Source organism: Heterodontus francisci, chromosome 23 (genome assembly GCF_036365525.1).
Source record: "Heterodontus francisci isolate sHetFra1 chromosome 23, sHetFra1.hap1, whole genome shotgun sequence".
Taxonomy (NCBI): Eukaryota; Metazoa; Chordata; class Chondrichthyes; order Heterodontiformes; family Heterodontidae; genus Heterodontus; species Heterodontus francisci.
Genome location: NC_090393.1, coordinates 21104926 through 21132218, shown reverse-complemented (window position 1 = coordinate 21132218; position 27293 = coordinate 21104926). Strand labels below are relative to the sequence as shown.

The 27293-nt window shown below is 44.2% G+C and overlaps 1 protein-coding gene across 1 annotated transcript in view; it reads right to left on the bottom strand.

The window, feature by feature from the left end:
* Nucleotides 1–27293, bottom strand: part of pxmp2 (peroxisomal membrane protein 2) — a 68359-nt gene that overhangs the window by 20761 nt on the left and 20305 nt on the right. Inside the window, exons 2-3 of the mRNA XM_068054839.1 lie at nucleotides 18949–19062; nucleotides 1608–1770 (exon numbers count right to left, since the gene is read on the bottom strand). Of these exons, the coding sequence (XP_067910940.1) occupies nucleotides 1608–1770; nucleotides 18949–19062 (277 nt within the window). The remainder of the gene's footprint in view (nucleotides 1–1607; nucleotides 1771–18948; nucleotides 19063–27293) is intronic.

Here is a 27293-nt window from a genome sequence, read left to right as displayed (position 1 = left end):
TCTACAATTTGAATATCTAATTTGAGCTGTGGCTGGTCACCAAATTCTGTTTACTGTAACAGGTATTTAAGTTGAAATATACATGTAGTCACCAAACAGAGGCCTTTCATATTCACATTGGAAACAAGGCAATATTCATATGTAAGTACCTTTGACTGCAAACAAGTATAAACCACTTATCTCCTTGCTTTGTCCAAGAAACAATTTAATGTAACGGGTTTGGTAACAGAGCATGTAGTATGTCAAGTTGAAGTTCAGGGAACTATTACTTTAAGTTGATAAACTTGGTTCAGGTGTGGAAGACATCTTTTGATTTTTGGATTCCAGGTTTAACTTCAAAGCACGCGAATGACATATCTCAGTTCTTTCCAAATAGACATGTACACCTGGAGATTCTGTGGGATCAATGTGTGCTGCTATGGACAAGGTTCCAGGTTTGGTATTATTAAAAAGTTGGCGAAGGATCCTATACTTTCACATCCAAAGAGGAAGTTTAAATTAAACATTCTTCAATCAAGTGAAATCTATTGGACTAACTTCCTGCTACTGTTTAATTTATACTTTTAATAAAACTGATCTTTAGTTTACAGCCCAAGTCATAAGGTCTGAAAGACTTGGATCCCTCACACACATGCTCTACTGATTCAATATGCTGTTTGTTTTGTTTATCACCACTCCACAATAATTTTATATATTAAGGTGATAAATCTAGGATCATAATCTATGAACCTTTGATCATAATAACATGTAAGATTTGCAACAATTATTCCATAACAATCTGACAAAAAGAAATAAAATCTACATGGGTAGGAGGTGCACAACTTTCCTCAAGCAAGTTATGAATGGAGTGATTCACTAAATGTTTACTTTTTTAGATGAGTAAGTTTTGGGGGGAAACATGACATTAAAATGTATCTTAAGGAGCATTGTAACAGGGAAACAGATTAAATAATTAAGATCCACAAGCGACTCTTCTCTGTTTCTTCAAGGATTGATGGATCAAAAATTGAAATGTCTAAACAGGACTTTTGTTCTTAACAGAATCACTGAGACTAGGCTTCCATTGAATTGTCAAATCAAAGTTTCTTCTGTCTCGGACAACAAATATGTTATTGTGTTAAAGTGCTTTTAGGTGGTTAAAAGTCTTGAAATGTTGTCTTGTATACATTATTGTTGTGAAAGCTGGAAATATAAATTTTAAAAATAGTTTCTGCAGCTTCTAGGAGAGGTGTGGCTACAGGAACAAAGCTGAGTTGTTGGGGCTCTGAGTGAGTTGGTATGTCTGCATTATTGATTATTCTAATGTTACAGATTTAGCATTATTAGTGTCATTTTACATTTTCTTTTTTTGAGTTCAACCCTGTGCTCATTCTCTCAAAGGCCCTGAAAACTTTGCAATCATTCTTTCTTACTACAACAGCATGGCATTCTCTTTCAGAGCCCACAACTATACTATCTAAAATTTCACAACTCCATACCATCTATCACCGATTTCACAAACACACAATCTCTTTCTTAGGTCTCTTAACCCCATATTTGCTTTCTCTCTGTCACCCAAGTTATCCAAAGCTATCTGTTTTGGCTTTATGATAATCATTGGGACCCACCTCAAGTAGATTGATAACTACAAAAAAAAGAGCGAGGAATGCTGGAGCAAACATCAGACGGTCCAGCAGAATTCTCTTTATCTGGGAATAGGGAACATTGGATGGAATCAGTTTATCCAGATATTGGTAGAAGTAATGGCTTAGAGGGCCTGTGAAAACCAACCTGAAACAGAAAATAAAAGCACAAATATTTTTTAGTGAAACAAAGTAATGTGAAATATTTAATCTTCTTTCATCGAGTCATTCCAGCACAGAAGGCCATTTGGCCCATCGAGACCATACTGGCTCTGTGTAGCATAATCCAATCAGTCCCATTCCCCACTCTATCGGCACAGATATGATGGGCCAAGTGGCCTCTTTCTGTGCCTTAAACTTTCTATCCCCCATCAGGACGGTCTGAGGGCTTTCGCGTCTTCCTTGGACAGAGGCCCAACCAGTCCCCATCCACCACCACCCTCCTCCTCCTGGCTGAACTTGTTTTTACATTGAACAAGTTCTCCATCAACTCCACCCACTTCCTTCAAACAAAAGGTGTTGCTGTGTGTACCTGCATGGTACTGCACCCATGTCTGGCAGCAAATATTCCAGTTGGGGCCTAACCTCAGCTTTATAAAGGTTACATCCTGCCTCTATTTATGAAGCCCAAGATCCCATATGCTTTGCTACCATTCTCTCAATATGTCCTGCCACGTTCAAAGATCGATACACATGCACCCCAGGGTCCCTCTGTTCCTGCACACTCTTTAGAACTATATCATTACATATATATTCCCTCTGTCAAAATGCATCACCTCACACTTGTCAGTGTTAAATTCCATCTGCCATCTATCTTCCCAATCTGATAGCCTATCTATGATCTGTTGCAGGCAGTTCATATCATCTTCACTGTTTGCCGTACCTCCAAGTTTGGTGTCGTCAGCAAATTTTGAGATACTACTCTGTATTCCCAGATCCAAGTCATTTATATATAGCAAAAAAAGCAGTGGCCCCAACACTGACCATTGGGGAACACCACTGTCTATCATCCTCCAGTCTGAAAAGCAACCATTTACTATGACTTGCTGTTTTCTGTCTTTAAACCAATTTTTTTATCCAATTGGATACTGACCCTCCTATTCCATGTTTTGTTAACCAGCCTTTTATGTGGTACCTTATCAAATGCTTTCTTAAAATCCATATAAACAACATCCACTACATTCCCTTCATTGACTTTCTGGTGAATATGGGGCAAAAGCAGATGTATGGAGTTAGGCTGCATATCCGCCATGATCTCATTGAATGGTGGATCAAGCTTAAAGTGCTAAATGGTTTATGACAGTTCCTCTATCTTAGTGCTCCTACACCGTGCTACCCCAACTAATTGGTGGAAGGCTGTTGACTTTCAGTGGGGGAGACTGCAGATGGTCTTAGAGGATGACCTTGAGCAGCTGTGGCTCTAGAAAGTCTGGCTTTGGACTGCATCATCTCAACATGGGCAGCAGCAGTCTGGGCTGGCTGGCCGACCGACAACAGCAAAGGCACTGGCAGAGTGCTGGTCACAGACACAATGGGCCAACCGGCCTCCTTCCGTGCTATAACAATTCTATGATTCTGAGATCCTGAGGGAGGACAGCAGGTCCATGCTCCACAATGCCAGTACCACTCCCACGATGTGACGCCTCAACAATTCTAGCAATGTTTTGGAGGACAGATTTCTGCACTGCTGTGAGACCCTGCAAGCCCCTTTGAACACTCCGATCAACTGCTTTCATGGCAGCAGTCTAAGCTTGCAGGGCAGCAAGCTGAGCTTATACGACAGAAGTCTGAGCTTCCACTGCAGTATCCAGATATTAGGTTGCTTTGGTTTGTGCTGCAATGGACGATAGAATTAGCCATCAGAAGCTGCATCATGGTTTGATCCATGAGATTTTTTTTTTTTTTTTAAATGGAGTTGGCCACCACTTCCATGCTGGAAAGGATGGACTTCAAACTCTGCATATAGCCCTGTGCCGGGTTGGTGTCGAACACCTCAGTGCTCCTGGACAATGACTGCAGGCTTTCTGGAGGCCTGCCAATGCACCAAGTATTTCCGTGTGCATACCCATCAGCTATTTTGTGTAGGCAGCCTCATTGAAATTCTCATCTGCGTCCTCTGCAAAAGAACTTGTGTTTAACCAAGCCCTCCAGTGAACTGCGCTACCCTTGTCCCCTACTCTAGCTGAAGGCCCCTTGTGCCCAATGTCTCACCACTTACAGACTCAGTCTCTAAGCTACCTTCTAAAGTACCCGCAACATCAGGGTCTCATTGCTCTTCCACCTCTTTCCCTTGCATTGTGGCCTAGTCAGGTTACAATTCTTGGGTATTTGAAAGGAGAAAGGCACAAGGGTAGGATTGCGGTGAAGGGAGGGAGGGAGGGAGAGCAAAAGTTGCATGCCAGCATCATCTGCAGCTTGTAAATCAGAAGAGATTGTTGATGAGGGGAAGGGGGATGTGAGAAGGAGGATTAGGTGTGAGCATACAACTATCTTCAGTTGTTTCAGTCTCGCTGCTGGCCATGCCCTCGGTCACAGCTGTCCCAATAATGGAGAACACTGTCTCCTCCATGGGGGTAAGGACCTGTATCCATGTCTATCCCCCACTGGTTAGGTGTTGCTGCCTCTGGTTATGCGCCACCTTGACCTGCAAGAGAGAGGGGCATATGCCAGTGAGTGCGGTGCAATGTGTTTGGGTGATATGCCTGTCAGGGTTGAATAGTTGGCGGTGTGTGCAAGCAGTGAATGTGAGGTTTGCAGCAGTGCTAAGTGTGTGAGGTGAGTTGAATCTTTGAATGTGAGGTGTGAGTCGTGATTGTTGGTAGGTGACTGAAGGGGAATTGGTGAATTGAGTAGTGTGTGAGGCTATGGTTCAGTTGTAAGGATATGGCATTTGAAGATGAATTTATTGACCTTGACCACTCCTGTGAAGTCATTCAACTTCTAGCGGCACTTCATCCTGGTCCTCGAGACTACACTGTTTGCATTGACTGTGGCCTCCATCAGCTCCCTTTGACTTCTCAGAGTTTCTCTGGAGGGACTCCTGGCCCCTCTGGATGGAGGATATCTCTCCTCCTCTGCACCTCCTGCACCAAGGCCTCCAGTGCTGCATCTGAGAACCTTGCAGCATGCTCTTTCTCCTGTTGCACCATTCTTCACTCTTCCTGCTCAGAATGTCTTCCCTAGCCACTCCCAACATCTGCTCTATCCAGAATTCACCACTCCTTTAAGAGGTGCAGGCTGGCCTTAAGTAGTGCAAGCCTCACACGAACTGGGACCCTCTGCTGACACATGCAGCCACTCAATAGTGGATTGAGGACTCAGATGCATGCTATCATGTAAATGAGTAGACAGCAAGAAGGTTACATGCTGCCTGCATTTGAAGGAATGGGCATGGGTTAATCATTCATTGCAATCCCTGCACCCATTTGGGGGGGGGGGGGGGGTGCTATCCCATTTTGTCCCCAATGTCTTTGGCCTTCTCAATTTAGAGCTGGAGAAAGTTGAGACTTAGGCAAGACTGAATGTTGGACAAGTGGACTGACAACACAGAAGCAATCAAGGAGTTGAGAGAAGTGGTGCAGTTCTAACTCCTCCAATTCTATTAACTCACAATGCTGTGTTCTGTAATGCTGCAGTAACCTACTGCACCTTGATTTCCTTTTGTTGGACCATCTACTATTTATCTGAAATAAAAGCAAAATACTGCAGATGCTGGAACTCAGAAATAAAAACAAGAAATGCTGGAAATACTCAGCAGGTCTGGCAGCTTCTGTGGAGAGAGAAGCAGAGTTAATGTTTCAGGTCAGTGACCCTTCTTCAGAACTGGCAAATATTAGAAATGTAAAAGGTTATAAGCAAGTAAAGCAGGGGTGGGGCAAGAGATAACAAAGGAGAAGGTGTAGATAGGACAAGGTCACAGAATAGCTGACCAGAAGGTCATGGAGCAAAGGCAAACAATATGTTAATGGTGTGTTGAAAGACAAAGCATTAGTACAGATAGGGTGTTAACGGACTGAAAAATTGAACAGCCGCAAGTACAAACATGAAAAAAAAGTCGGTAAGCAAACTGAACAAACTAAGATGAAATAAAATAAAAACAAAAAAAAAAAAAGGAAAAAGAAAAAATAACTAAAAAGTCAAATGGGGGGGCCCGTCACGCTCTGAAATTATTGAACTCAATGTTCAGTCCGGCAGGCTGTAGTGTGCTTAATCGATAAATGAGATGCTGTTCCTTGAGCTTGCGTTGATGTTCACTGGAACACTGCAGCAAACCCAGGACAGAGATGTGAGCATGACAGCAGGGGGGAATGTTGAAATGGCAAGCAACCGGAAGCTCGGGGTCCTGCTTGCGGACCGAGTAGAGGTGTTCCGCAAAGCGGTTACCCAGTCTGCGTTTGGTCTCCCCACTGTAGAGGAGACCATATTGTGAGCAACGAATACAGTATACTACATTGAAAGAAGTACAAGTAAATCGCTGCTTCACCTGAAAGGAGAGTTTGGGGCCTGGGATAGTGAGGAGAGAAGAGGTAAATGGGCAGGTATTACACCACCTGCGATTGCAGGGGAAGGTGCCATGGGAAGGAGACGAGGTGGTGGGGGTAATGGAGGAGTGAACCAGGGTGTCACACGATCCCTTTGGAATGCTGACAGGGGAAGGGAGGGGAAGATGCATTTGGTAGTGGCATCACGCTGGAGGTGGCGGAAATGGCGGAGGATGATCCTTTTGATATGGAGGCTGATGGGGTGGAAAGTGAGGACAAGGGGAACCCTGTCGCAGTTCTGGGAGGGAGGGGAAGGGCTGAGGGTAGAGGTGCAGAAAATGGGCCAGACACGGTTGAGGGCCCTGTCAACCACAGTAGGGGGGAATCGTTGGTTGAGGAAAAAGGTAGACATATCAGAAGCGCTGTCATGGAAGGTAGCATCATCAGAGCAGATGCATTGGAGATGGAGAAACTGGGAGAATGGAATAGAGTCCTTACAGGAGGCAGGGTGCGATGAAGTGTAGTCGAGGTAGCTGTGGGAGTCGGTGGGCTTACAACGGATATTAGTAGACAGCCTATCCCCAGAGATGCAGATAGAGAAGTCGAGGAAGGGAAGGGAAGTGTCGGAGATGGACCATGTAAAGGTGAGAGAAGGGTGGAAATTAGAAGCAAAGTTGATAAAGTTTTCCGGTTCGGGGCAGGAGCAGGAAACAGCACCAATAGTCATCAATGTACCGGAAAAAGAGTTGCGGGAGGGTGCCTGAGTAGGACTGGAACAAGGAATGTTCGACATATCCCACAAAAAGACAGGCATAACTAGGACCCATGCGGGTACCCATAGCAACACCTTTTACTTGAAGGAAGTGAGTGGAGTTGAAGGAGAAGTTACTCAGTGAGAACAAGTTCAGCCAGGCGGAGGAGGGTGGTGGTGGATGGGGATGGAGGTCAGGAGCTGAGTGGCCCTGGCAGAACCCAAACTGAGCACCAGTGAGCAGGTTATTGCTGTGCAAGTGCCATTTGATAGCACTGTGGACAACCCCTTCCATCACTTTTCTGATGATCGAGAGTAGACTGATCGGGTGGTAATTGGCCGAGTTCGATTTTTTTATTTGTTCCTGGGATGTGATCGTCACCGACGAGGCCAGCATTTATTGCCCATCCTAATTGCCCTTGAGAAGGTGGTGGTGAGCTGCCGTCTTGAACCGCTGCAGTCCATGTGGGTTAGGTACACCAACAGTGCTGTTAGGAAGGGAGTTTCTGGATTTTGACCCAGCGACAGTGAAGGAACAGCGATATAGTTCCAAGTCAGGATGCTGTGTGGCTTGGAGGGGAACTTGCAGGTGGTGCTGTTCCCATGCATCTGCTGCCCTTGTCCTTCGAGATGTAGAAGTCACGGGTTTGAAAGGTGCTGTCTAAGGAGCCTTGGTGCATTGCTGCAGTGTATCTTGTAGATGGTACACACTGCTGCCACTGTGCTTCAATGGTGGAGTGAGTGAATGTTTGTGGATGGGGTGCCAATCAGGCCGAGCTTCTTGAATGTTGTTGGAGCTGCACCCATCCAGGCAAGTGTAGAGTATTCCATCACACTCCTCACTTGTGCCTTGTGGATGGTGGACAGGCTCTGGGGAGTCGGGAGGTGAGTTGCTTGCCGCGGGATTCCTAGCCTCTGACCTGCTCTTGCGGCCACAGTATTTATATGGCTACTCCAGTTCAGTTTCTGGTCAATGGTAACCTCCCAGGATGTTGATAGTGGGGGATTCAGCAATCGTAATGTCATTGAATATCAAGGGGAGATGGTTAGATTCTGTCTTGTTGGAGATGGTCATTGTCTGGCACTTACGTGGCGCGAATGTTACTGCCACTTATCAGCCCAAGCCTGGATATTGTCCAGGTCTTGCTGCATTTCTACATGGACTACTTCAGTATCTGAGGAGTCGCGAATGGTGCTAAACATTGGGCAGTCATCATCGAACATCCCCACTTCTGACCTTATGATTGAAGGAAGGTCATTGATGAAGCAGCTGAAGATGGTTGGGCCAAGGATACTACCCTGAGGAACTCCTGCAGTGATGTCCCGGAGCTGAGATGATTGACCTCCGACAACCACAACCATCTTCCTTTGCGATAGGTATAACACAAACCAGCGGAAAGTTTTCCCCCTGATTCCCATTGACTCCAGTTTTGCTAGGGCTCCTCGATGCCATACTCGGTCAAACGCTGCCTTAATGTCAAGGGCAGTCACTCTCACCTCACCTCTTGAGTTCAGCTCTCTTCTCCATGTTTGAACCAAGACTGTAATGAGGTCTGGAGCGAAGTGGCCCTGGCGGAACCCAAACTGAGCGTCACTGAGCAGGCTGTTGCTAAGCAAGTGCCGCTTGATAGCACTGTCGACGACATCTTCCATCACTTTACTGATGATTGAGAGTAGATTGATGGGGCGGTAATTGGTCAGGCTGGATTTGTCCTGCTTTTTGTGCACAGGACATACCTGGGCAATTTTCCACATTGCCAGGTAGATGCCAGTGTTGTAGATGTACTAGAACAGCTTGGCTAGCAGCACGGCTAGTTCTGGAGCACAAATCTTCAGTACTATTGCTGGAACGTTGTCAAGGCCCATAGCCTTTGCAGTATCCACTGCCTAACACTTTCCCTTTTAGTCCAAGGGGTTTAACTTTGCTGACGAGCCTGGATGAGTGGACCTCCAACAACATTCAAGAAGCTCGACACCATTCAGAACAAAGCAGCCCGCGTGATTGGCACCCTCATCCACCAACTTATACATTGTCATGAAAACCCTATATGCCAAATGGGAAATATTAATTTCATTGGTTGGAACCTTGCATTCGACTTTTACTGGAAATTCTTACAAGTAACTTTTTTTAAAGTAAACTGGCAGCCAAGATAGCCACTGCCATTTACATTTTAAAGACCAAAATATCAGACTGTAGACAACAAGTCTGATTAAACCTAGACAGAACAATTGAGTGCTTTCGGTGATTAAATTACCTGGAATGGCCTTAGCAACACAGTCATCAGGGCCATCTACACACATTGACTTTGAAAGTGTGACTGGACAGCTTGGGGACGATTCCAGAAAAACCTCATTAAAACAACAAAGGGGCTTGATAGTGTCATGTGACTGCCTGCGCAGCTCTGGAGAGACTGTAAACTTTGTCACACAGAAAGCAGACAGAGTAACTGAAAAGCCATCAACGAAGCAGGTCTCTCTCTCTCTCTCTGCCCCCCCCCCCCCCCCCCCCCGCCCCAGTAAAGATCAAGACCTGGCTGCAACTGGGAAAGCCCCTCAAGCCTACAGACTGCCACAGCCAGCAACCAGGGGACAAGAATCAAATACCTCTTCAGCCTTCAGCAGCCCTGGGAAAAGCAAGCCCATAACCGTGCACGTGGCCCAGGGAGGACTTCAGGAACAAACTACAATTGCAACTGAGGACTATGGGACGAAGTTACCATATTTAAATTCCATTTCTTCCGGACTTTAATCGAACCACCAAATCTGTATTCCCTCTGTAATCTATTTTTGTGTGACTGTGTGCGTGAATGTGCCACATATTTTTAGTAATTTTAACCGGGTTAAGTGTTAAGAGTAATAAACGTACCTCTTTCTTGTTTAAACTTAAGAAAACCTGTCTGATTGGTTCTTTTGCAATTACATTGGAGGAACAGGAGCAAACGCTCACAGAGGTAGTATGTTCAACCACTGTGTTAAAAAAGGATAAACCTTGTTGCAGTCAAACCAGAGAGGGGGCAAAAGGGGAGCCTGAATCCCCTCATCACCTGGCCGTAACAGAAATATGGGGGCTATAGTCTGTGAATATAACCCAAAGCCAAAAAAGAAATTTGGAAGTGGGAAACCAAAAGTGATCCCTATCAAAAAAAAAACTTCAATACAGGTTTTCTTGTGGGTTTGTTTGCTGCTAGAATAGTAACCTGTCTGCAACGGAGCCCAGGAGCTTCCCAAGCCAGGGTGAAGTAACTTGGGATAAGCTAAAGGCCCTATCTATGGAAGAGTTGAGGAATGTAGCTGGGCAGTTTGGGATTACATTCCGTACTAAAGCTAAGAAATCTGAAATCCGTTGACCTATGGCCAACCATTTTTTTACTTGAACCTGGATTCAGAAACAGGGTCAAACTCAGACAGTGTAATGTTGGCTAAAATACAATTAAAACAGGAGACTGAAGTTGGAATTCCAGAGGGAAGAGAAGGAAAAAGAGATAACTTTCCAAAAGGAGAAAGAGGAAAGGGAGTGACAGCGGCTTGAATTAACGAGGGGGTGATATTGTAACCCCAGTGAAAGCATGGCCAGTGTGGAAGCTATCCTTAGCTTAGGGCTGTGTGCTGAGCTCGTGAAGTTCTCCCAGTTGATGCCGAAGGTCAATGAGGGAGATGTGGACGCATTTTTTGTCACTTTTGAAAAGCTTGCAAGACAGTTGAAATGGCTGGCCGAGAGCTTACAAAGCAAGCTAACAGGAAAAGCCCATATGGTTTATTCACTGTTGCCAGATGAAAGTTCATCAGATTATGAAATGACTACAAATGCTATCCTCGGGGCATGTGAGCTCGTACTGGAAGCAGCCTGATCAAACATACCTCGAATATGAAAGAAGTAAGCAGCTGGCTTTTGACCAGTGGCTAAGGGCCCTTAAAGTACAGCCCACATATGAAAACCTCAGAGAGGTGATTCTTCCCAAAGAATTTAAAAACTCACTTCCCATTTCTATTAAAACCCATGTGGAAGAACAAAAAGTTCCAAGAGCCAGGCAGGCTGCAGTGCCGGCAAATTAATTTGCTCTCATATATAAGTCCTCACCCCAAGGAAAACCCTTTCCTAGTCACCCCAACAAACCCGAAAAGGATACAAGGTGGGAGGGTGATAGGAGTCTGAACAACCCTGGCTGACAGAGGAAAGCTGGACACACAGGGGGACCTCCTCCAGCGAAAAAAGATGGCACTGAGAGCAAGAGTGAGACCCGAAGACCTGTATGTTTCCACCGTAACAAAGCAGATCACCTCCAAACTGACTGCTGGAAATTACAGGGAAAACCTGTAGGATTAATCAGGACACACCAGACAAATGCAGGAGACGGTGCCCTGATGGAAGGCAGAGCAGAGCAGGCTATGGCTTTAACTGCAGAAGTCCAGTAAACCTACTGCTGTGAATGTGGGAAAATGTACTAAAATCCCTGAAGGTTATCAGGATTTTGTATCCCAAGGGAGTGTCACGTCATACACCTTGAGTAGGGCAAGCAAGCCCATAATCATTGTCAGGAATACAGGGACCACCCAGCCCCTTCTGCTGGGAAAAGGGCTGACCTTTCCCCCAGAGAGTGCAGTGAATGCCAAGGTGTTAGTGAATGGTATTGGAGGACAGTATATACCCATACCTTTATATCGAGCGCACCTGGAGTGTGACCTAGTTTCAGGACCGGTAATAGTGGGGATTGTCCCTAGCTTGCCTGTGGATGAGGTCGTCCTGCTCCTGGGTAACGATCTGGCAGGGGTGAAGGTGGTAGCTTCCCCAGTAGTTTTAGAGAGACCAAAAGAAGTCAGGGAGACTGAACAATTGGAGAAGAAGGACCCCAGCATCTTCCCTAACTGTGTGGTAACTCTGTCCATGGCCAAACCAGCTCCCTCAGTGGAGACTGAACTGGCGCTGCAGACAGATGATGCTGCTGTCTGGCTGTCTGAAACCTTCTTTGGGGAGTTAGAAGACTCAAAGGATGGGTAAGACAGGTCTTCCCTGATTGAGGCTCAACAAGCCGACCCAGTATTAAAGAAGTTAGCACAGACTGCACAAAACTAAAGTTAAGTAGAGGGAGTCCCAGAGTGCTACTATGTAAAGAATGGGGTTCTGATGAGGAAATGGAGACCTCCTCACAGACCTGCAGAGGAAGAGTGGACAGTGGTTCACCAGATAGTGGTTCCCCCGAGGTACCATAAAGAAATATTAAGACTGGCTCACGAGCTTCCCATGGCAGGACATGTCGGGGTACAAAAAACCCAAGCCCGCATAAGACAGCACTTTGACTGGCCAAAACTCTAACAAGATGTGGTGGAGTTCTGTAAAACTTGCCACATGTGCCAGGTTGTGGGGAAGCCCCAACCGGCAATAAAACCTGCACTCCTAATTCCCATACCGGCTTTTGGGGAACCCTTCAGCAGAGTGCTGGTGGACTGTGTGGGATACCTACTGAAAATAAAATCATGGATGTTGCTACCCGATTTCCAAAGGCCATTCCCCTAAGAAATAACTCTGCAATGGCAGTGATGGAACGGCTAACCCAATTCTTTACTTGATAATGGGCGGCCGGTCGAGATCCAGATAGATCAGGGCACTAATTTCATGGGATCTTTCAAAAAGTCATGGGCAATCTGGGTATAACTCAGCTAAAATCCTCAGCCTACCACCCACAGTGACAAGGGGCTTTAGAACAGTACTACCAGACCCTAAAGACAATGATCAGGGCATACTGCTATGAGTACCCCCACGACTGGGACAAAGGGCTGGGATTCCTCCTGTTTGCCACTAGAGACTCACCCAATGAGTCCACCGGCTTTAGTCCCTTTGAATTGGTTTATGGACATGAGGCGAGAGGTCCCCTTAAACTAATCAAGGAGAAGTTGTTCTTGGGGCATGGGGATGAGTCTCCCATGTTGGACTACATTTCCATGTTCCGGGAGCAGCTCACGAGAGCCTGCGTAGTGGCTCAGGAGCACCTAAAGACCATCCAGGCAATAATGAAAAGACAAGCAGACCAACATGCCAAAGCTAGAATATTTCGGCCTGTAGACCACGTATTAATATTGCTCCTGAATAAGGGTAACCCCCTGAAAGCCCGGTTCAGTGGCCCATACCGAGTGGCAAAAAGAAAAACAAAGGCTGTGCCACATTAACATGTTAAAACAGTATCACAGCCGGGAAGGGGACAGACAAGCACAGGTCTGTCAGACAGTCAGGGAGAAAGGGGATGAATAGGACAACTGCAACAAGCTAGAGGAAGGCCTGGGGGACCCCCAAATTGAACCCCCTCCTGCCCAGTTAGCCAACACCGAAGTGTTAAATAACCTAGACACCACGCTCCCCTATTTAGAGGCAGAACAAAGAGAAGTCCTGGCAAGGCTGCTCACCGCCTATGAAGAAGTCTGCAATGACACACCAGGGTGCACAACCTTAACCCTACATGATGTGGAGGTGGGAGAGACCCCTCCCATTAAACAGAACCCCCACCGCTTGGGTCCCCAGGAACTGACTCAGGTTCAGAAGGAAATACAGTACATGCTAGAAAACAACCTGATTGAACCCAACCAGAGCAACTGGAGTTCCCCAGTTGTGCTAGTACCCAGGCCTGATGGCACTACCCAGCTCTGCATTGATTACAGGAAGGTTAATGCAGTGACCAGAGCTGACTCCCATCCCATCCCCCGCCTGGAAGACTGTATCAATAGGGTAGGGAATGCCACCTACATAACAAAAATAGACATACTTAAAGGATATTGGCAGGTTCCCTTAACACCCCGACCCAAGGAGATATCAGCGTTTGTCACCCCAGATAGCCTATTCCAGTGCCAAGTGATGCCCTTTGGTTTAAAGAATGCCCCACCAACTTCCAAAGGCTGATGAAACAGGTAGTGGCTGGCCTACCGAACTGTGTAGTATATCTATACGACTTGCTGGTATTCAGTGAGAGCTGGGGGGACAGTTACAGTCAGTTAACCCAGTAGTAAACCTCACAAAAAACGAGTTTGCTAAAGCCCAAGTGACCTACCTTGGGCATATTGTAGGCCAGGGGGGAGTGCTTCCCAGGGCAGCAAAAGTACAAGCACTGGTGGATTTTCTCGTCTCTACATCAAAAAGGGAAATCATGCATTTTCTGCAGATGTGCGGATTTTACCGCAAGTCTGTTCCAAATTTCAGCACGACAGCTGCCCCACCGACTGACTTACTGCAGAAAAGGGCCAAGGTGGTGTGATCAGAGAACTGCCAAATGGCTTTCGAGAGGTTAAAGGCCATATTGACGAATGAACCAGTTCTGGCAGCTCCCAACTTTAATAAACCCTTTAAAGTGGCGGTTAATGAATGCTAGTGACCTAGGAGTGGGTGCCGTCCTGCTCCAAGATGACGAGGCAGGCATTGAGAGACCAGTAAGATACTTCCCCAGAAAGTTAAACTGACACTAAAAGAGATATTCCACCATTGAAAAGGAGACACTGGGAATGTTGCTAGCTCTCCAGCACTTTGACATCTATGTACAAAATGGATATAGGGAGATGGTGGTTTATACTGACCATAACCCCCTAACATTTGTGGAGAAATTCAAAAATCAAAATGCCAGGCTGTTTCAATGGAGCCTGCTCTTACAACCCTGCCATTTAAAAATTACCCACATTGCAGGGAAAAGTAATATAATCACTGATGCCTTGTCCAGGGTCTAACCCAACAGTGAGGCAGGGAGGAAGTTGTCGTGCGAGGGAGCCGTGGTTTACTAAAGAAGTTGAAGCGCTTGTCAAGAGGAAGAAGAAGGCTTATGTTAGGATGAGACGTGAAGGCTCAGTTAGGGCGCTTGAGAGCTACAAGCTAGCCAGGAAGGATCTAAAGGGAGAGCTCAGAAGAGCAAGGAGAGGACACGAGAAGTCATTGGTGGATCGGATCAGGGAAAACCCTAAGGCTTTCTATAGGTATATTAGGAATAAAAGAATGACTAGAGTTAGATTAGGGCCAATCAAGGATAGTAGTGGGAAGTTGTATGTGGAATCAGAGGAGATAGGGGAAGTGTTAAATGAATATTTTGCGTCAGTATTTACAGTAGAGAAAGAAAATGTTGTTGAGAATACTGAGATTCAGGCTACGAGGCTAGATGGGATTGAGGTTCACAAGGAGGAGGTGTTAGCAATTTTGGAAAGTGTGAAAATAGATAAGTCCCCTGGGCCAGATGGGATTTATCCTAGGATTCTCTGGGAAGCTAGGGAGGAGATTGCAGAGCCTTTGTCCTTGATCTTTATGTCGTCATTGTCGACAGGAATAGTGCCGGAAGACTGGAGGATTGCAAATGTTGTCCCCTTGTTCAAGAAGGGGAGTAGAGACAGCCCTGGTAATTATAGACCTGTGAGCCTTACTTCGGTTGTGGGTAAAATGTTGGAAAAGGTTATAAGAGACAGGATTTATAATCATCTTGAAAAGAATAAGTACATTAGAGATAGTCAGCATGGTTTTGTGACGGGTAGGTCGTGCCTCACAAACCTTATTGAGTTTTTCGAGAAGGTGACCAAACAGGTGGATGAGGGTAAAGCAGTGGATGTGGTGTATATGGATTTCAGTAAGGCGTTTGATAAGGTTCCCCACGGTAGGCTATTGCAGAAAATACGGAAGTATGGGGTTGAAGGTGATTTAGAGCTTTGGATCAGAAATTGGCTAGCTGAAAGAAGACAGAGGGTGGTGGTTGATGGCAAATGTTCATCCTGGAGTTTAGTTACTAGTGGTGTACCGCAAGGATCTGTTTTGGGGCCACTGCTGTTTGTCATTTTTATAAATGACCTGGAAGAGGGTGTAGAAGGGTGGGTTAGTAAATTTGCAGATGACACTAAGGTCGGTGGAGTTGTGGATAGTGCCGAAGGATGTTGTAGGGTACAGAGAGACATAGATAGGCTGCAGAGCTGGGCTGAGAGATGGCAAATGGAGTTTAATGCGGAAAAGTGTGAGGTGATTCACTTTGGAAGGAGTAACAGGAATGCAGAGTACTGGGCTAATGGGAAGATTCTTGGTAGTGTAGATGAACAGAGAGATCTTGGTGTCCAGGTGCATAAATCCCTGAAGGTTGCTAACCAGGTTAATAGGGCTGTTAAGAAGGCATATGGTGTGTTAGCTTTTATTAGTAGGGGGGTCGGGTTTCGGAGCCACGAGGTCATGCTGCAGCTGTACAAAACTCTGGTGAGACCGCACCTGGAGTATTGCGTGCAGTTCTGGTCACCGCATTATAGGAAGGATGTGGAAGCTATGGAAAGGGTGCAGAGGAGATTTACTAGGATGTTGCCTGGTATGGAGGGAAGGTCTTACGAGGAAAGGCTGAGGGACTTGAGGTTGTTTTCGTTGGAGAGAAGGAGGAGGAGAGGTGACTTAATAGAGACATATAAGATAATCAGAGGGTTAGATAGGGTGGATAGTGAGCGTCTTTTTCCTCGGATGGTGATGGCAAACACGAGGGGACATAGCTTCAAGTTGAGGGGTGATAGATATAGGACAGATGTCAGAGGTAGTTTCTTTACTCAGAGAGTAGTAAGGGCGTGGAACGCCCTGCCTGCAGCAGTAGTAGATTCGCCAACTTTAAGGGCATTTAAGTGGACATTGGATAGACACATGGATGAAAATGGAATAGTGTAGGTCAGATGGTTTCACAGGTCGGCGCAACATCGAGGGCCGAAGGGCCTGTACTGCGCTGTAATGTTCTAATTCTAATTCTAATAACCATCCCAGACAAATTCCAGGAGAAAAAAAAAAGGGCAATTAAATCAGTCTTGCTGCTGCAGAGAAAAAAACAGCTGCAACAATTCTAACATTCATGAATGAATGAAAGATGAATGTGTGCTTTCCTTTGTTTACTTTTCCACTCCTTTAAAGAAATGCTCCCATCGTTGCATATCATTCTGCGCGAGGTGTCATGAAAACCCATATGCCAAATGGAAAATATTAATTTCATCGTTTGGAACCTTGCATTAGACTTTGACTGGAAATTCTTTCCAGTAACTTTTTAAAAAAGTAAACTGGCAGCCAAGATGGCCGCTACAATTTATATTTGAAACATCAAAAGATCAGACTAGAGACAAGAAGTCTGATTCAACCTAGCCAGAACAATGGGGTACTCTCGGTGATTAAATTACCTGGAATGGCCTTATTAGCACGGTTGTCATGGCCATCTACACCCATTGACTTTGAAAGAGCTAACCCAACTCCAGGTGTGACTGGACAGCTTGAGGAGTAGTAGCTTGAATCTTGGAGAAGATTCCAGAAATAAAATCTCATTAAAACAACAAAGGAGCTATGGCCCTGGAGAGACTGTAAGCTTTACCACACAGAAAGCAGACAGAGTAACTGAAAAGCCATCAATGAAGCAGGTCTCTCTCTCTCTCTCTCTCCCCCTCTCTCTCCAGTGAAGATCAAGAGAAGACTTGGCTATAACTGGGAAAGCCCCTAAAGCCTACAGACCACCACAACCAGAGGACAAGAATCAAACCCCTCTTCTGCCTTCAGGAGCCCTGAGAAAAGCAAGCCCACAACTGTGCACGAGGTCCAGCAAAGACTTCAGGACTACAATTTCAACTGAGGACTATGGGACTAAGATAATGTATTTAAATTCCATTTACCATACGAATTAGGAGAAGTAGGCCATTCAGCCCATCGAGCCTGTTCCACCATTTAATAAGATCATGGCTGATCTGTTTCTGTCTCGAATTCCACACTCCCATCTACCCCCGATAATCTTTTATTTCCTTGCCTATCAGGAATCTATCTAACTCTGCCTTAAAAATGTTCAATGACCCCCACCTCCACCACCTTCTGAAGCAGAAAATGGTGGCTGATGTGCCTGGCCTCCCTGCATAGGTCCTCCTGATCTTCATCTTCTTTCTATTAATAGCACAAGTATCAGGAAATTCTAAACGGAAATATCATTTTCTCTGGTGGTGAATGCATAACATAAAAGGAGGAAAGGACCACAGCACTTGGAACAAGATTGAAACAAGGTAAATAAAAGTGTACTGTTTCCATTAATTGAGGGATCTTTTAGGAGGGGCCATAGATACAAGATTAAATGCAAGAAATTTAGAACAGTGTAAGAGAAACTGCTTTATACAGAGTTGGAGAGTTCATTTCCAGGGTTCTTGGATGTGGCAGAAACTATGTCAATATTCAAGATTAGATTGAATAGTTAGAAGATGAAAAAGGTGATCAGAATTATGGGAACAGGGCAGGTAAATACGATTAACTATTTGCTCACATGGAGGATAAATGCAAACATGGACTGGTTGAGGCAAATGACCTGTTTCTGTGTTGAAAGAGTCATGTATTTATTTCTATGTTGTGAGATGGAAAAAGTTGGAAAAGAAAATATTAATTAGAAAAGTAGGGCATATTACAGAATCCTCAGAACAAGGTCTTAAACTCCACATGAATATTGGCATTTACGTAGCAGCCACAGACACCTCTTTTACATTAGTTTTCACTTCAGCTACCTTTAAATATGATTTACAAATGGTGTATGTTGATGGGGACCATTGGCTGCCCATGTCGTACTTTGTAGAACATTGCAATGGATGTTTTTCTACCTCCCTGACCTATTTCCCTCTTATTGTCTTCCTGAAACCACCGGAAAATAGACACTAAAATGTGAGAAAAATCTAAGCTTTGGAGCATGCTACATTTATTCAAATACCTGAAAATGGATGCTAAAACATGAGAAAAATCTAGGCCCTGGAACAAGTTTCATTTATTAAAATAGATTAACTGTCAAAGTATTGGTGACATAATTAAAATCTTCACTTATTCAAAAAGGATAACAGTCAAAGCACTGCGTAACTGGCACAGTAGGCAAATACAAAGATATGTAATATGCTACTGGCACTACCTGAAATCATTCCCCAGAATTATATACAACCCCAGCCCCTCAATGCTGTAAACTACTGTGTGTACTATACTTGGGATTCTGTATACTATGTTACGTCCAAATAACAATTACAATAACATTTTACTGAAGAAAAAACAGTAAATGCAAATACTATACTTAAATGCAGAGTTGAAAAATCGGACAAAACCATTGGTGGTCCAGAGTTTTCTTACCCAAATACTCCAAATCTGACTGGGCCTAGAAAATGGAGACTCTTGGTATTTTGGCCCTTACCTCGCCGCTCCACAATTTGGGACAAAATATTTCCAAGTCCTGAGAGAATGCCACTGTGAGGAAAAAGAAATAAAAACAAAGGAGTATATTAATTCGGAAGTCAATTCCCCCCTTCTAGCATTAGAGAACTAAGCGAAGCTAAATTGGAAGGCAGTGAGTAAATACAAGAATGGAGCCAAACACTTATTTTTCATTCTCTATTCCCTTCCTTTTTTCTACTTCTTGAAAGGGGAGTGCAGCAGTTGTGTTGAAATGTTTATATTAGGCATTATGTTACTTAAGTTTTTACTGTTGCATAAGAACATATGTAGGCCATTTAACCCCTCAAGTCTGTTCCATTATTTAATTAGATTATGGACAATCTGTATCTTAACTCCATCTACCTGCCTTGATTCCTTAACAACCCTTCATATGCGTGTTATGAAAGTGCTTCCATTGTTTAATATTTTTTGAGGACTCGTGTTTTAGAATTGTGGAGATGGATACATTGGAGGACTGAAGTGATTCCACAGATGCTGGACATTTCTTTTCAAGGGCCACTGGAAGGACTCTGCTTAAAAACATTTACTGCACATTTCACATGTCTTCAGCTATGTAAATAACAGGTGCCTTCTGACTATGGGAGTTGTTTACAAGAGAGGTGACATGTCAAGATTTATGGTGCTAAAGAGTGGGTTTCATTTTTTTGAATACCATTTTGAGTCAGTTGGGTTTGCAGCCTGCTGAAAGAAACACCCAGCTCATCTTCTCTCCACCTCTCTGAGAAACCCTGAAAAAAAATCCAGTGCGTGATAGCTGTAATGCCTGAAGCAGCATTTCTTCTAAGAAGCTTCTGGAAGACTTCCTCTCGACATCTCCTGAAGGAACTGCTTCTGATAAAATCCCAGTGACCCGTCTACGTGTACTTGGACGCCAGACTGTATGCCATCTGGAACATAACATATCTTATCCTTTTTCTTCAAGAATGAACAAGTTCTTTGGCCAAAGCGTCTTTATTTTTCTTTAACTAATGTGTGCGTTGGGTATTTAGAAGGAAATGTATATAGTTACTGTCCTAATTCAAACTGTGTTACAGTTTCGCATCCTTATTGACTAAGTCTTGTTTTATAATAAATTACCACTTTTGTTGTTTATTTAAGAAACCTGGTTGGTGGATGTTAGTCTGAAACTAAAATAGATAGGAGTATATAATTGGCCGCATCGGTAAATATATGTTGTGATCTGCAGAGAAGTGGAACTAGAGAAAGACAATGCACTCCTCCCACCTTGGTCATAACATGTAACTGGGGGCTTTGTGCAGGATAACCCAAAGCCGATGAAGTGCAATTGTAAGTTGGGTAATAATAATTGAAAAGGGGAAAAGTAAAACATCAGGTTTCTTGTGCATCGGAGTAAAGTTGATAGGAATGGCTTTGTCAGTTGTTACGACTTTTCTGGGGAGGGAGGTCTTATCCCTGAGTGCTTTGCAAATCTTAACCAAGACTAGGCTAAAGGAATTGGCAGCGGTTGGAGTTAGAGTTAAAACCAGGTGCTAAGAAAGCAGACATAATTGAAGTAATAGCATAGCATTTGAAACTGGAGGAAGGAAGAGGCAATCTAGATGATAATTCAGTTGAATTAGCTAGGATTCAGTTACAGATGAAGCAGCTTGACCAGGAAAGAGAATTGGAAACAAAAAAACTTGAGCTTGAACAGTGTTACGAGTGCTTCCATTTTTCTGTGCAAAATTGATGATTTGTGGTTGAAAACTGAAAAAGATTCCATAAGTGCTGGAACTTTGTATGGTTTTTTTTAAAGATAGGTCACCAGAAAGGTTTTGGACTGAGCTTGAAAACAAACTATTACTGGAAGGCACCTGTCTGCAGATAATTACCCAGCAGTTGTTTTTGATTTGGGGAAAGATATTTGCAGAGAAGTGACAGGTCAAGATTTATAGAGGTCAGGAGGCTTGTCTCTTGTGACATTGTTTATGGTTTCACTTTAGATAGTGAGGTGGAGTATAAACTGCTTGGAAGACAGTTGTTTTTTGCCTGCCAAGGAAACCCAGCTCATCACTATCTCTCCGTTTGAAAGAAACCCTGCGTGTCCAATGCGTCAGTCTCCTCTTTCCTCCTGTATTTGAAGAAACCCTGCATATCGAATGTGTGGGAACTGAAACCCCTGTTGCCACATTTCTGCTGTAAGGCCTATCTGAAGCCTCTGTAGCTGCATTTCTTGGAAAGTCTACCAAACTGATCTTCAACATCGCCTGGAAAAAACTGTTCTAGGAAAATCCCAATGATAGCCATCTATACACATTTGCAACGCCAAACCAAAACAAAAGACATCTTTCCATATCTTCTTTTTTTCTGCAAGATGAACAAGTATTCAGCGTAAGTGGGGGGGGGGGGGGGGGCGCGTGGGGGCGGTTTGTAGCAGAGCTCTAAAGAAAAGTTCCTTTTTATTTTTCCAGTTAACCCGTGTGTGTGTGTGGTGTGTGTGTAAGTGGGGGGGCTAAGGTAAAAAAAAGGAGCTTTTAGAGTTCAATCTGTGTGTTTATGCTTTACTTCATTACAGGTTAAGACTAGTTTCATAATAAACTGATAGTTTTGTTGTTTATTAAAGAAACCTGGTGGTGTGTTTTATTCTGGGGAAAATAGAGTATATGATTGACTGTATCGCTAAGTGGGAAAATTTAAATATATATGTTGTGATCTGTGGAGAAGTGGGGCTCGAATAAACAGTGCACTCCTCCTGCCTTGGTTGTAACAACAGGAAAAAGAAATGAAAAAACTTGAACTACAATTTCAAAAGGAAAAAGAGAGGCAGAAGAGAGAAAAAAAAAAGGGAGCAAGAAAGGGTATTCAAATTTAAAAAGCTGGAACTAAAAAAACAGGGTGACCTTGACCTCGATGAAAATTCTGGTGAGGAAAGAACTGATTCCAGCCCAGGATGCAGAGGAGAGCTGTTTAAATTTGTGCAAGCTCTCCCAAAGTTTGAGGAAAGGGACGTAAAGGCATTTTTCATTTCTTTTGAAAAGATAGCTAGACAGATGAAGTGGCTGAAGGAAACGTGGACACTGCTCATGCAAAGAAGGTTGATTGGCAGAGCTCATGAAGTTTATGTCATGTTTTCTGAGGAGGCTTCTGTAGATTATGAGATAGCAAAAAAGGCTATTCTCGCTGCTTATGAGTTAGTCCCTGAAGTGTACAGGCAGAAATTTTGGAACCTCCGGAAACAACCTGGGCAGACTTATATAGAGTTTGAGCGGGTAAAGCAAAGAGGGATGCAGGCACTAAAGATAGAGGCCATGTATGAGACCCTTAGGAAAATAATTCTCCTGGAAGAATTTTTTTTTAAATCACTCCCTCTGTTAGTAAAAACCCATGTAGAGAATCACAATGTTTCAATGGCCAGACAGGCAGCTGAGATTGCTGATGAGTACGAGTTTGTTTACAAGTCCAAATCCTTTGTTCGTCACCCCCACAACCTGAGATGGATAGAAGGTGGGAAAGTGAAAGGAAGGCAAGTAGCCAGGGTAAGGAGGGAAAGCTGGGAGTGCCCCGAGATCTCCTCCTTAGACCAGAAAGGAAGATGCTGAGGGTGGAAGTGAGCTCTGGAAGCCTAAGGTGTTTCCATTGCCACAAGGTGGGACATCTTCATGCAGAATGCTGGAAATTGCATTTATTGGGGTACCCAAGGCTACTGCAGAGAAAGGGGCCCTGATGGACAGTACAACAGATCAGGCTATAGGTCTGACTGCAGGTGTTAGGTTAAGTACAAAAACCGCTGTGAGTGAGGGAGAGGTGAACAAGATACCAGAGAGTTATAGGGAATTCTTGTCAAAAGGAAAAGTAACTCCTTATCCCTCAAGTGAGACAGGTAAACCTATAGTTATACTTAGAGATACAGGAGCTACACAAACTCTTTCGCTGGGGAAAGGCATAACTTTTCCACCGGAGAGTGCACTGAATGCCAAGGTTTTAGTGAATGATATGGGCTGCAAGTATATACCCATACCTTTTTAATCGGATGCACCTGGAGTGTTACCTAATGTCTGGAACAGTAACTGTAGGAGTTGTCCATAGTTTGCCTGTAGACGGAGTTGACCTACTCCTGGGGAATGATTTGGCCGGAGCGAAGATAGTAGCTTTTCCAGTTGTCACAGAAAGACCCAGTGAAGTCAAGGAGACAGAGCAGTTGCAGGAAACGGTTACAGGAATTTTTCCTTCATATGTAGTGACCCGAGCAATGGATAAACAAGTTCCATTGTCAGAGGTCAAATGGGCACCACAGACAAATAGCCGAACATCTGAAACTTTCTTTGAGCATTTGGATAATCTGAAGGAAATGTTAAGTAAGTCTTCCCTGATCAAGGCTCAGCAATCCGATACAGAGTTAAGTGGCACAATTGGCTTGAACTGAAGCGGAGGCAAAAGGAGTTGAGGAAGGCTACTATATTAAAAATGGGATTCTGATGAGTAAGTGGAGACCTCCTTACAGACCTGCGGATGAAAAATGGACAGTAGTTCACCAGATAGTGGTACTACCCAAGTTTTTTTTTTTTTCTTTTGGGCCTCCTTATCTCGAGAGACAATGGATACGCGCCTGGAGGTGGTCAGTGGTTTGTGAAGCAGCGCCTGGAGTGGCTATAAAGGCCAATTCTGGAGTGACAGGCTCTTCCACAGGTGCTGCAGAGAAATTTGTTTGTTGGGGCTGTTGCACAGTTGGCTCTCCCCTTGCGCCTCTGTCTTTTTTCCTGCCAACTACTAAGTCTCTTCGACTCGCCACAATTTAGCCCTGTCAATTTAGCCCAAGTATCACCAGGAATTATTAAGGATAGCCTATGAAATTCCTATGGCTGAACATGTGGGGATCCGGAAGACCCAATCATATACAAGTCGACATTTTTACTAGCCAGGTCTTTACAAGGACCTGGGGAAGTTTTGTAAAAGGTGCCATATTGTGGGAAAACTGCAACCTGCCATAAAACCAGCATCTCCAATTCCCATTCATGGGAAATCATGCTTGACAAATCTACTAGAATTCTTCAAGGATGTAACTAGTAGAGTTGATGAGGGGGAGCCATTGGATGTGGTTTATTTGAACTTTCAGAAGGCTTTCGATAAAGTCCCACATAAGAGATTAGCGTGTAAAATTAAAGCGCATGGGATTGGGGATAGTGTATTGTGATGGATAGAAAATTGGTTGGCAGACAGGAAACAAAAAGTAGGAATAAACGGGTTTTTTTCCGAATGGCAGGCAGTGACTAGTGGGGTACCGCAAGGATCGGTGCTAGCATCCCAGCTATTCACAATATAAATGATTTAGATGAGGGAACTAAATGTAATATCTCCAAATTTGCAGATGACACAAAACTGGGTGGGAGGGTGAGTTGTGAGGAGGATGCAGAGAGGCTTCTGGGTGATATGGACAAGTTGAGTGAGTGGGCAAATTCATGGCAGATGCAGTATAATGTGGATAAATGTGAGGTTATCCACTTTGGTAGCAAAAACAGGAAGGCAGATTATCTGAACGGTTATAAACTGAGAGAGGGGAATATGCAATGAGACCTGGGCGTTCTCGTACACCAGTCGCTGAAGGTAAGCATGCAGGTGCAACAGGCGGTAAAAAGGGCAAGTGGTATGTTGGCCTTCATAGCGAGAGGATTCGAGTACAGGAGCAAGGATGTCTTGCTGCAATTATACAGGGCCTTGGTGAGGCCACACCTGGAATACTGTGTACAGTTTTGGTCTCTTTAGCTGAGGAAGGATGTTCTTGCTATAGAGGGAGTGCAGACTGATTCCTGGGATGGCAGGACTGACATATGAGAAGAGATTGAGTCAGATAGGATTATATTCGCTGGAGTTCAGAAGAGTGAGGGGGGATCTCATAGAAACCTATAAAATTCTAACAGGACTTGACAGGGTAGATGCCGGAAGGATGTTCCCGATGGTGGGGGAGTACAGAACCAGGGGTCATAGTCTAAGGATACGGGTGAACCATTCAGGATTGAGATGAGGAGAAATTTCTTCACCCAGAGAGTGGTGAGCCTGTGGAATTCGCTGCCACAGAAAGCAGTTGAGGCCAAAACATTGTATGTTTTCAAGAAGGAGTTAGATATAGCTCTTGGGGCGAAAGGGATCAAAGATTTGGGGGGAAAGCAGGAACAGGTTACTGAGTTGGATGATCAGCCATGATCATAATGAATGGCAGAGCAGGCTCGAAGGGCTGAATGGCCTACTCCTGCTCCTATTTTCTATGTTTCATTCCAGTTTTTGGGGAGCCATTTACCGAAAACGAAAGCGGGACATCAATATATACTCACTATTACGGATATGGCTACTCGGTTCCCAAAGGCCATTCCCTTGAGAACAATTTCTGCTAAGGTAGTGATAGAAAAGTTAACTCAGTTCTTCACTAGATATGGATTACCAATTGAGATCCAGTCGGATCAAGGTTCCAATTTTTTGGCCAAAGTTTTTCAGGAGGTTATGAGTAATTTGGGTATAAAACAGTGAAAGTCCACAGCATACCACCCAGAGACACAAGGGGCTTTAAAACGGTACGATCAGATCCTCAAAACGATGATCCGGGCATAGTCATGAATATCCCCATAAAGAGTTCGAATTTCTTTTGTTTGCCACCAGGGATTCACCTAATGAGTCCTTTTGAATTAGTTTAATGGGCATGAGGTAAGCGCTCCTCTTAACCTAATGAAAGAAAGGTTTTTAGAACAAATGGACAAATCTTCTGTGTTAGACTATGTATCTGTGTTCTGGGAACGGCTCACGAGTGCCTGCAAAGTGGCTCAGGAGCATCTGAAAGCTTCCCAAACAATCATGAAGAACTGGGCAGACAAGCATGCCAAGATCCAAACATTTAAAACTAGGGCATGAGGTGTCAGTATTACTGCCTTTACAGGGTGAGCCGCTGAAAGCACAGTTCAGTGGACCATATAGCGTAGGCAAAAGGATTGGTAAACTATTTGATTGACACCCCAGATCATCGTAAAAATAATCGGTTGTGTCACATCTATATGTTGAAACAAAATCATCGCCGGGAGCTAAATAAGCAAGCGCAGGTATGTCAGGTAGCAGGGACAATGAACGATTAAAGGGATAGTGAGGATGAGACAGAAGGAGGTCTAGACAATTCTCAAATTGAATCTCCTACCATCTGGTTAGCTAATACTGAACTGTTAGGGATATTAGACACTATGCTTTCATATTTAGATGCAGACAAGAATACCTAACAAGGCTACTCACGTCATTTAAAAGGAGTCTATAGAGATAAACCAGGATGTACAACCTTAGCCATACATGATGTGGATGTAGGAGAATCCTCTCCAATAAAACAGCATCCTTATTGCAAGTCCAGAGGAACAGGCCCAGGTAAAAGCAGAAATCCAATACATGTTGGAAAACCACCTAATTGAACCTACTCAAAGCAGCTGGAGTTCCCCAGTCGTGTTAGAGCCTAAGCCTGATGGTTCAACTAGTTTTGCATAGATTACAGAAACATTAATGCAGTAACAAAGGCAGACTTCTACCCAATTCCTCGCTTGGAAGACAGAGTTGGCAGTGCCACATTTCTTGCCAAAACAGATTTGTTAAAGGTATACTGGCAAGTTCCCTTAACACCCCGAGCTAAAGAAATATCGGCCTTTGTCACACCAGACGGTCTTTTCCAATGTCAAGTGATGCTATTCGGGCTAAAAGAAATGCCCAGAAACTTTTCAGAGACTAATGAACCAATTGGCAGCCAGTGTTTCTAATTGTGTGGTTTACCTTGATGATGTGCTGGTATACAGTGACACTTGGAAGGACCACTTTGAACAACTAAAAGCTCTGTTTAGAAAATTAGTCGGCTGATTTGGTGATAAACCTTGCCAAAAGTCAATTTGCAAAAGGACGGATAACCTACCTAGGGCATATTGTAGGGCAAGGACAAGTGTTGCCAAGAATAGCAAAAGTACAAGCTGCCAGGCTAGGCCCCCACCTGCCAAGAATGAGGCACATTAATTTTGTCATGAACATTGATTTTAAACGGTTACTGGAGTGAGGGGAGGACTTGTTGAACAGATCAACCGTGGCTGAAAAAGGCATTTGCATATTAACAGACAGTGTTTGGAAGGACAAAATAGCCATTCTCTGACATCCAATCCACATTGGACTTTTGATCACCAGACATTGAAGGTGGGAGAGCTCGCATTCCAGGTTGACTGTTAAGATGGCCGAATACATGAACAAACATGGTCAAACCAGCTGGCCACATGACTAACCTGCTAGGCAACTTGAGTTTT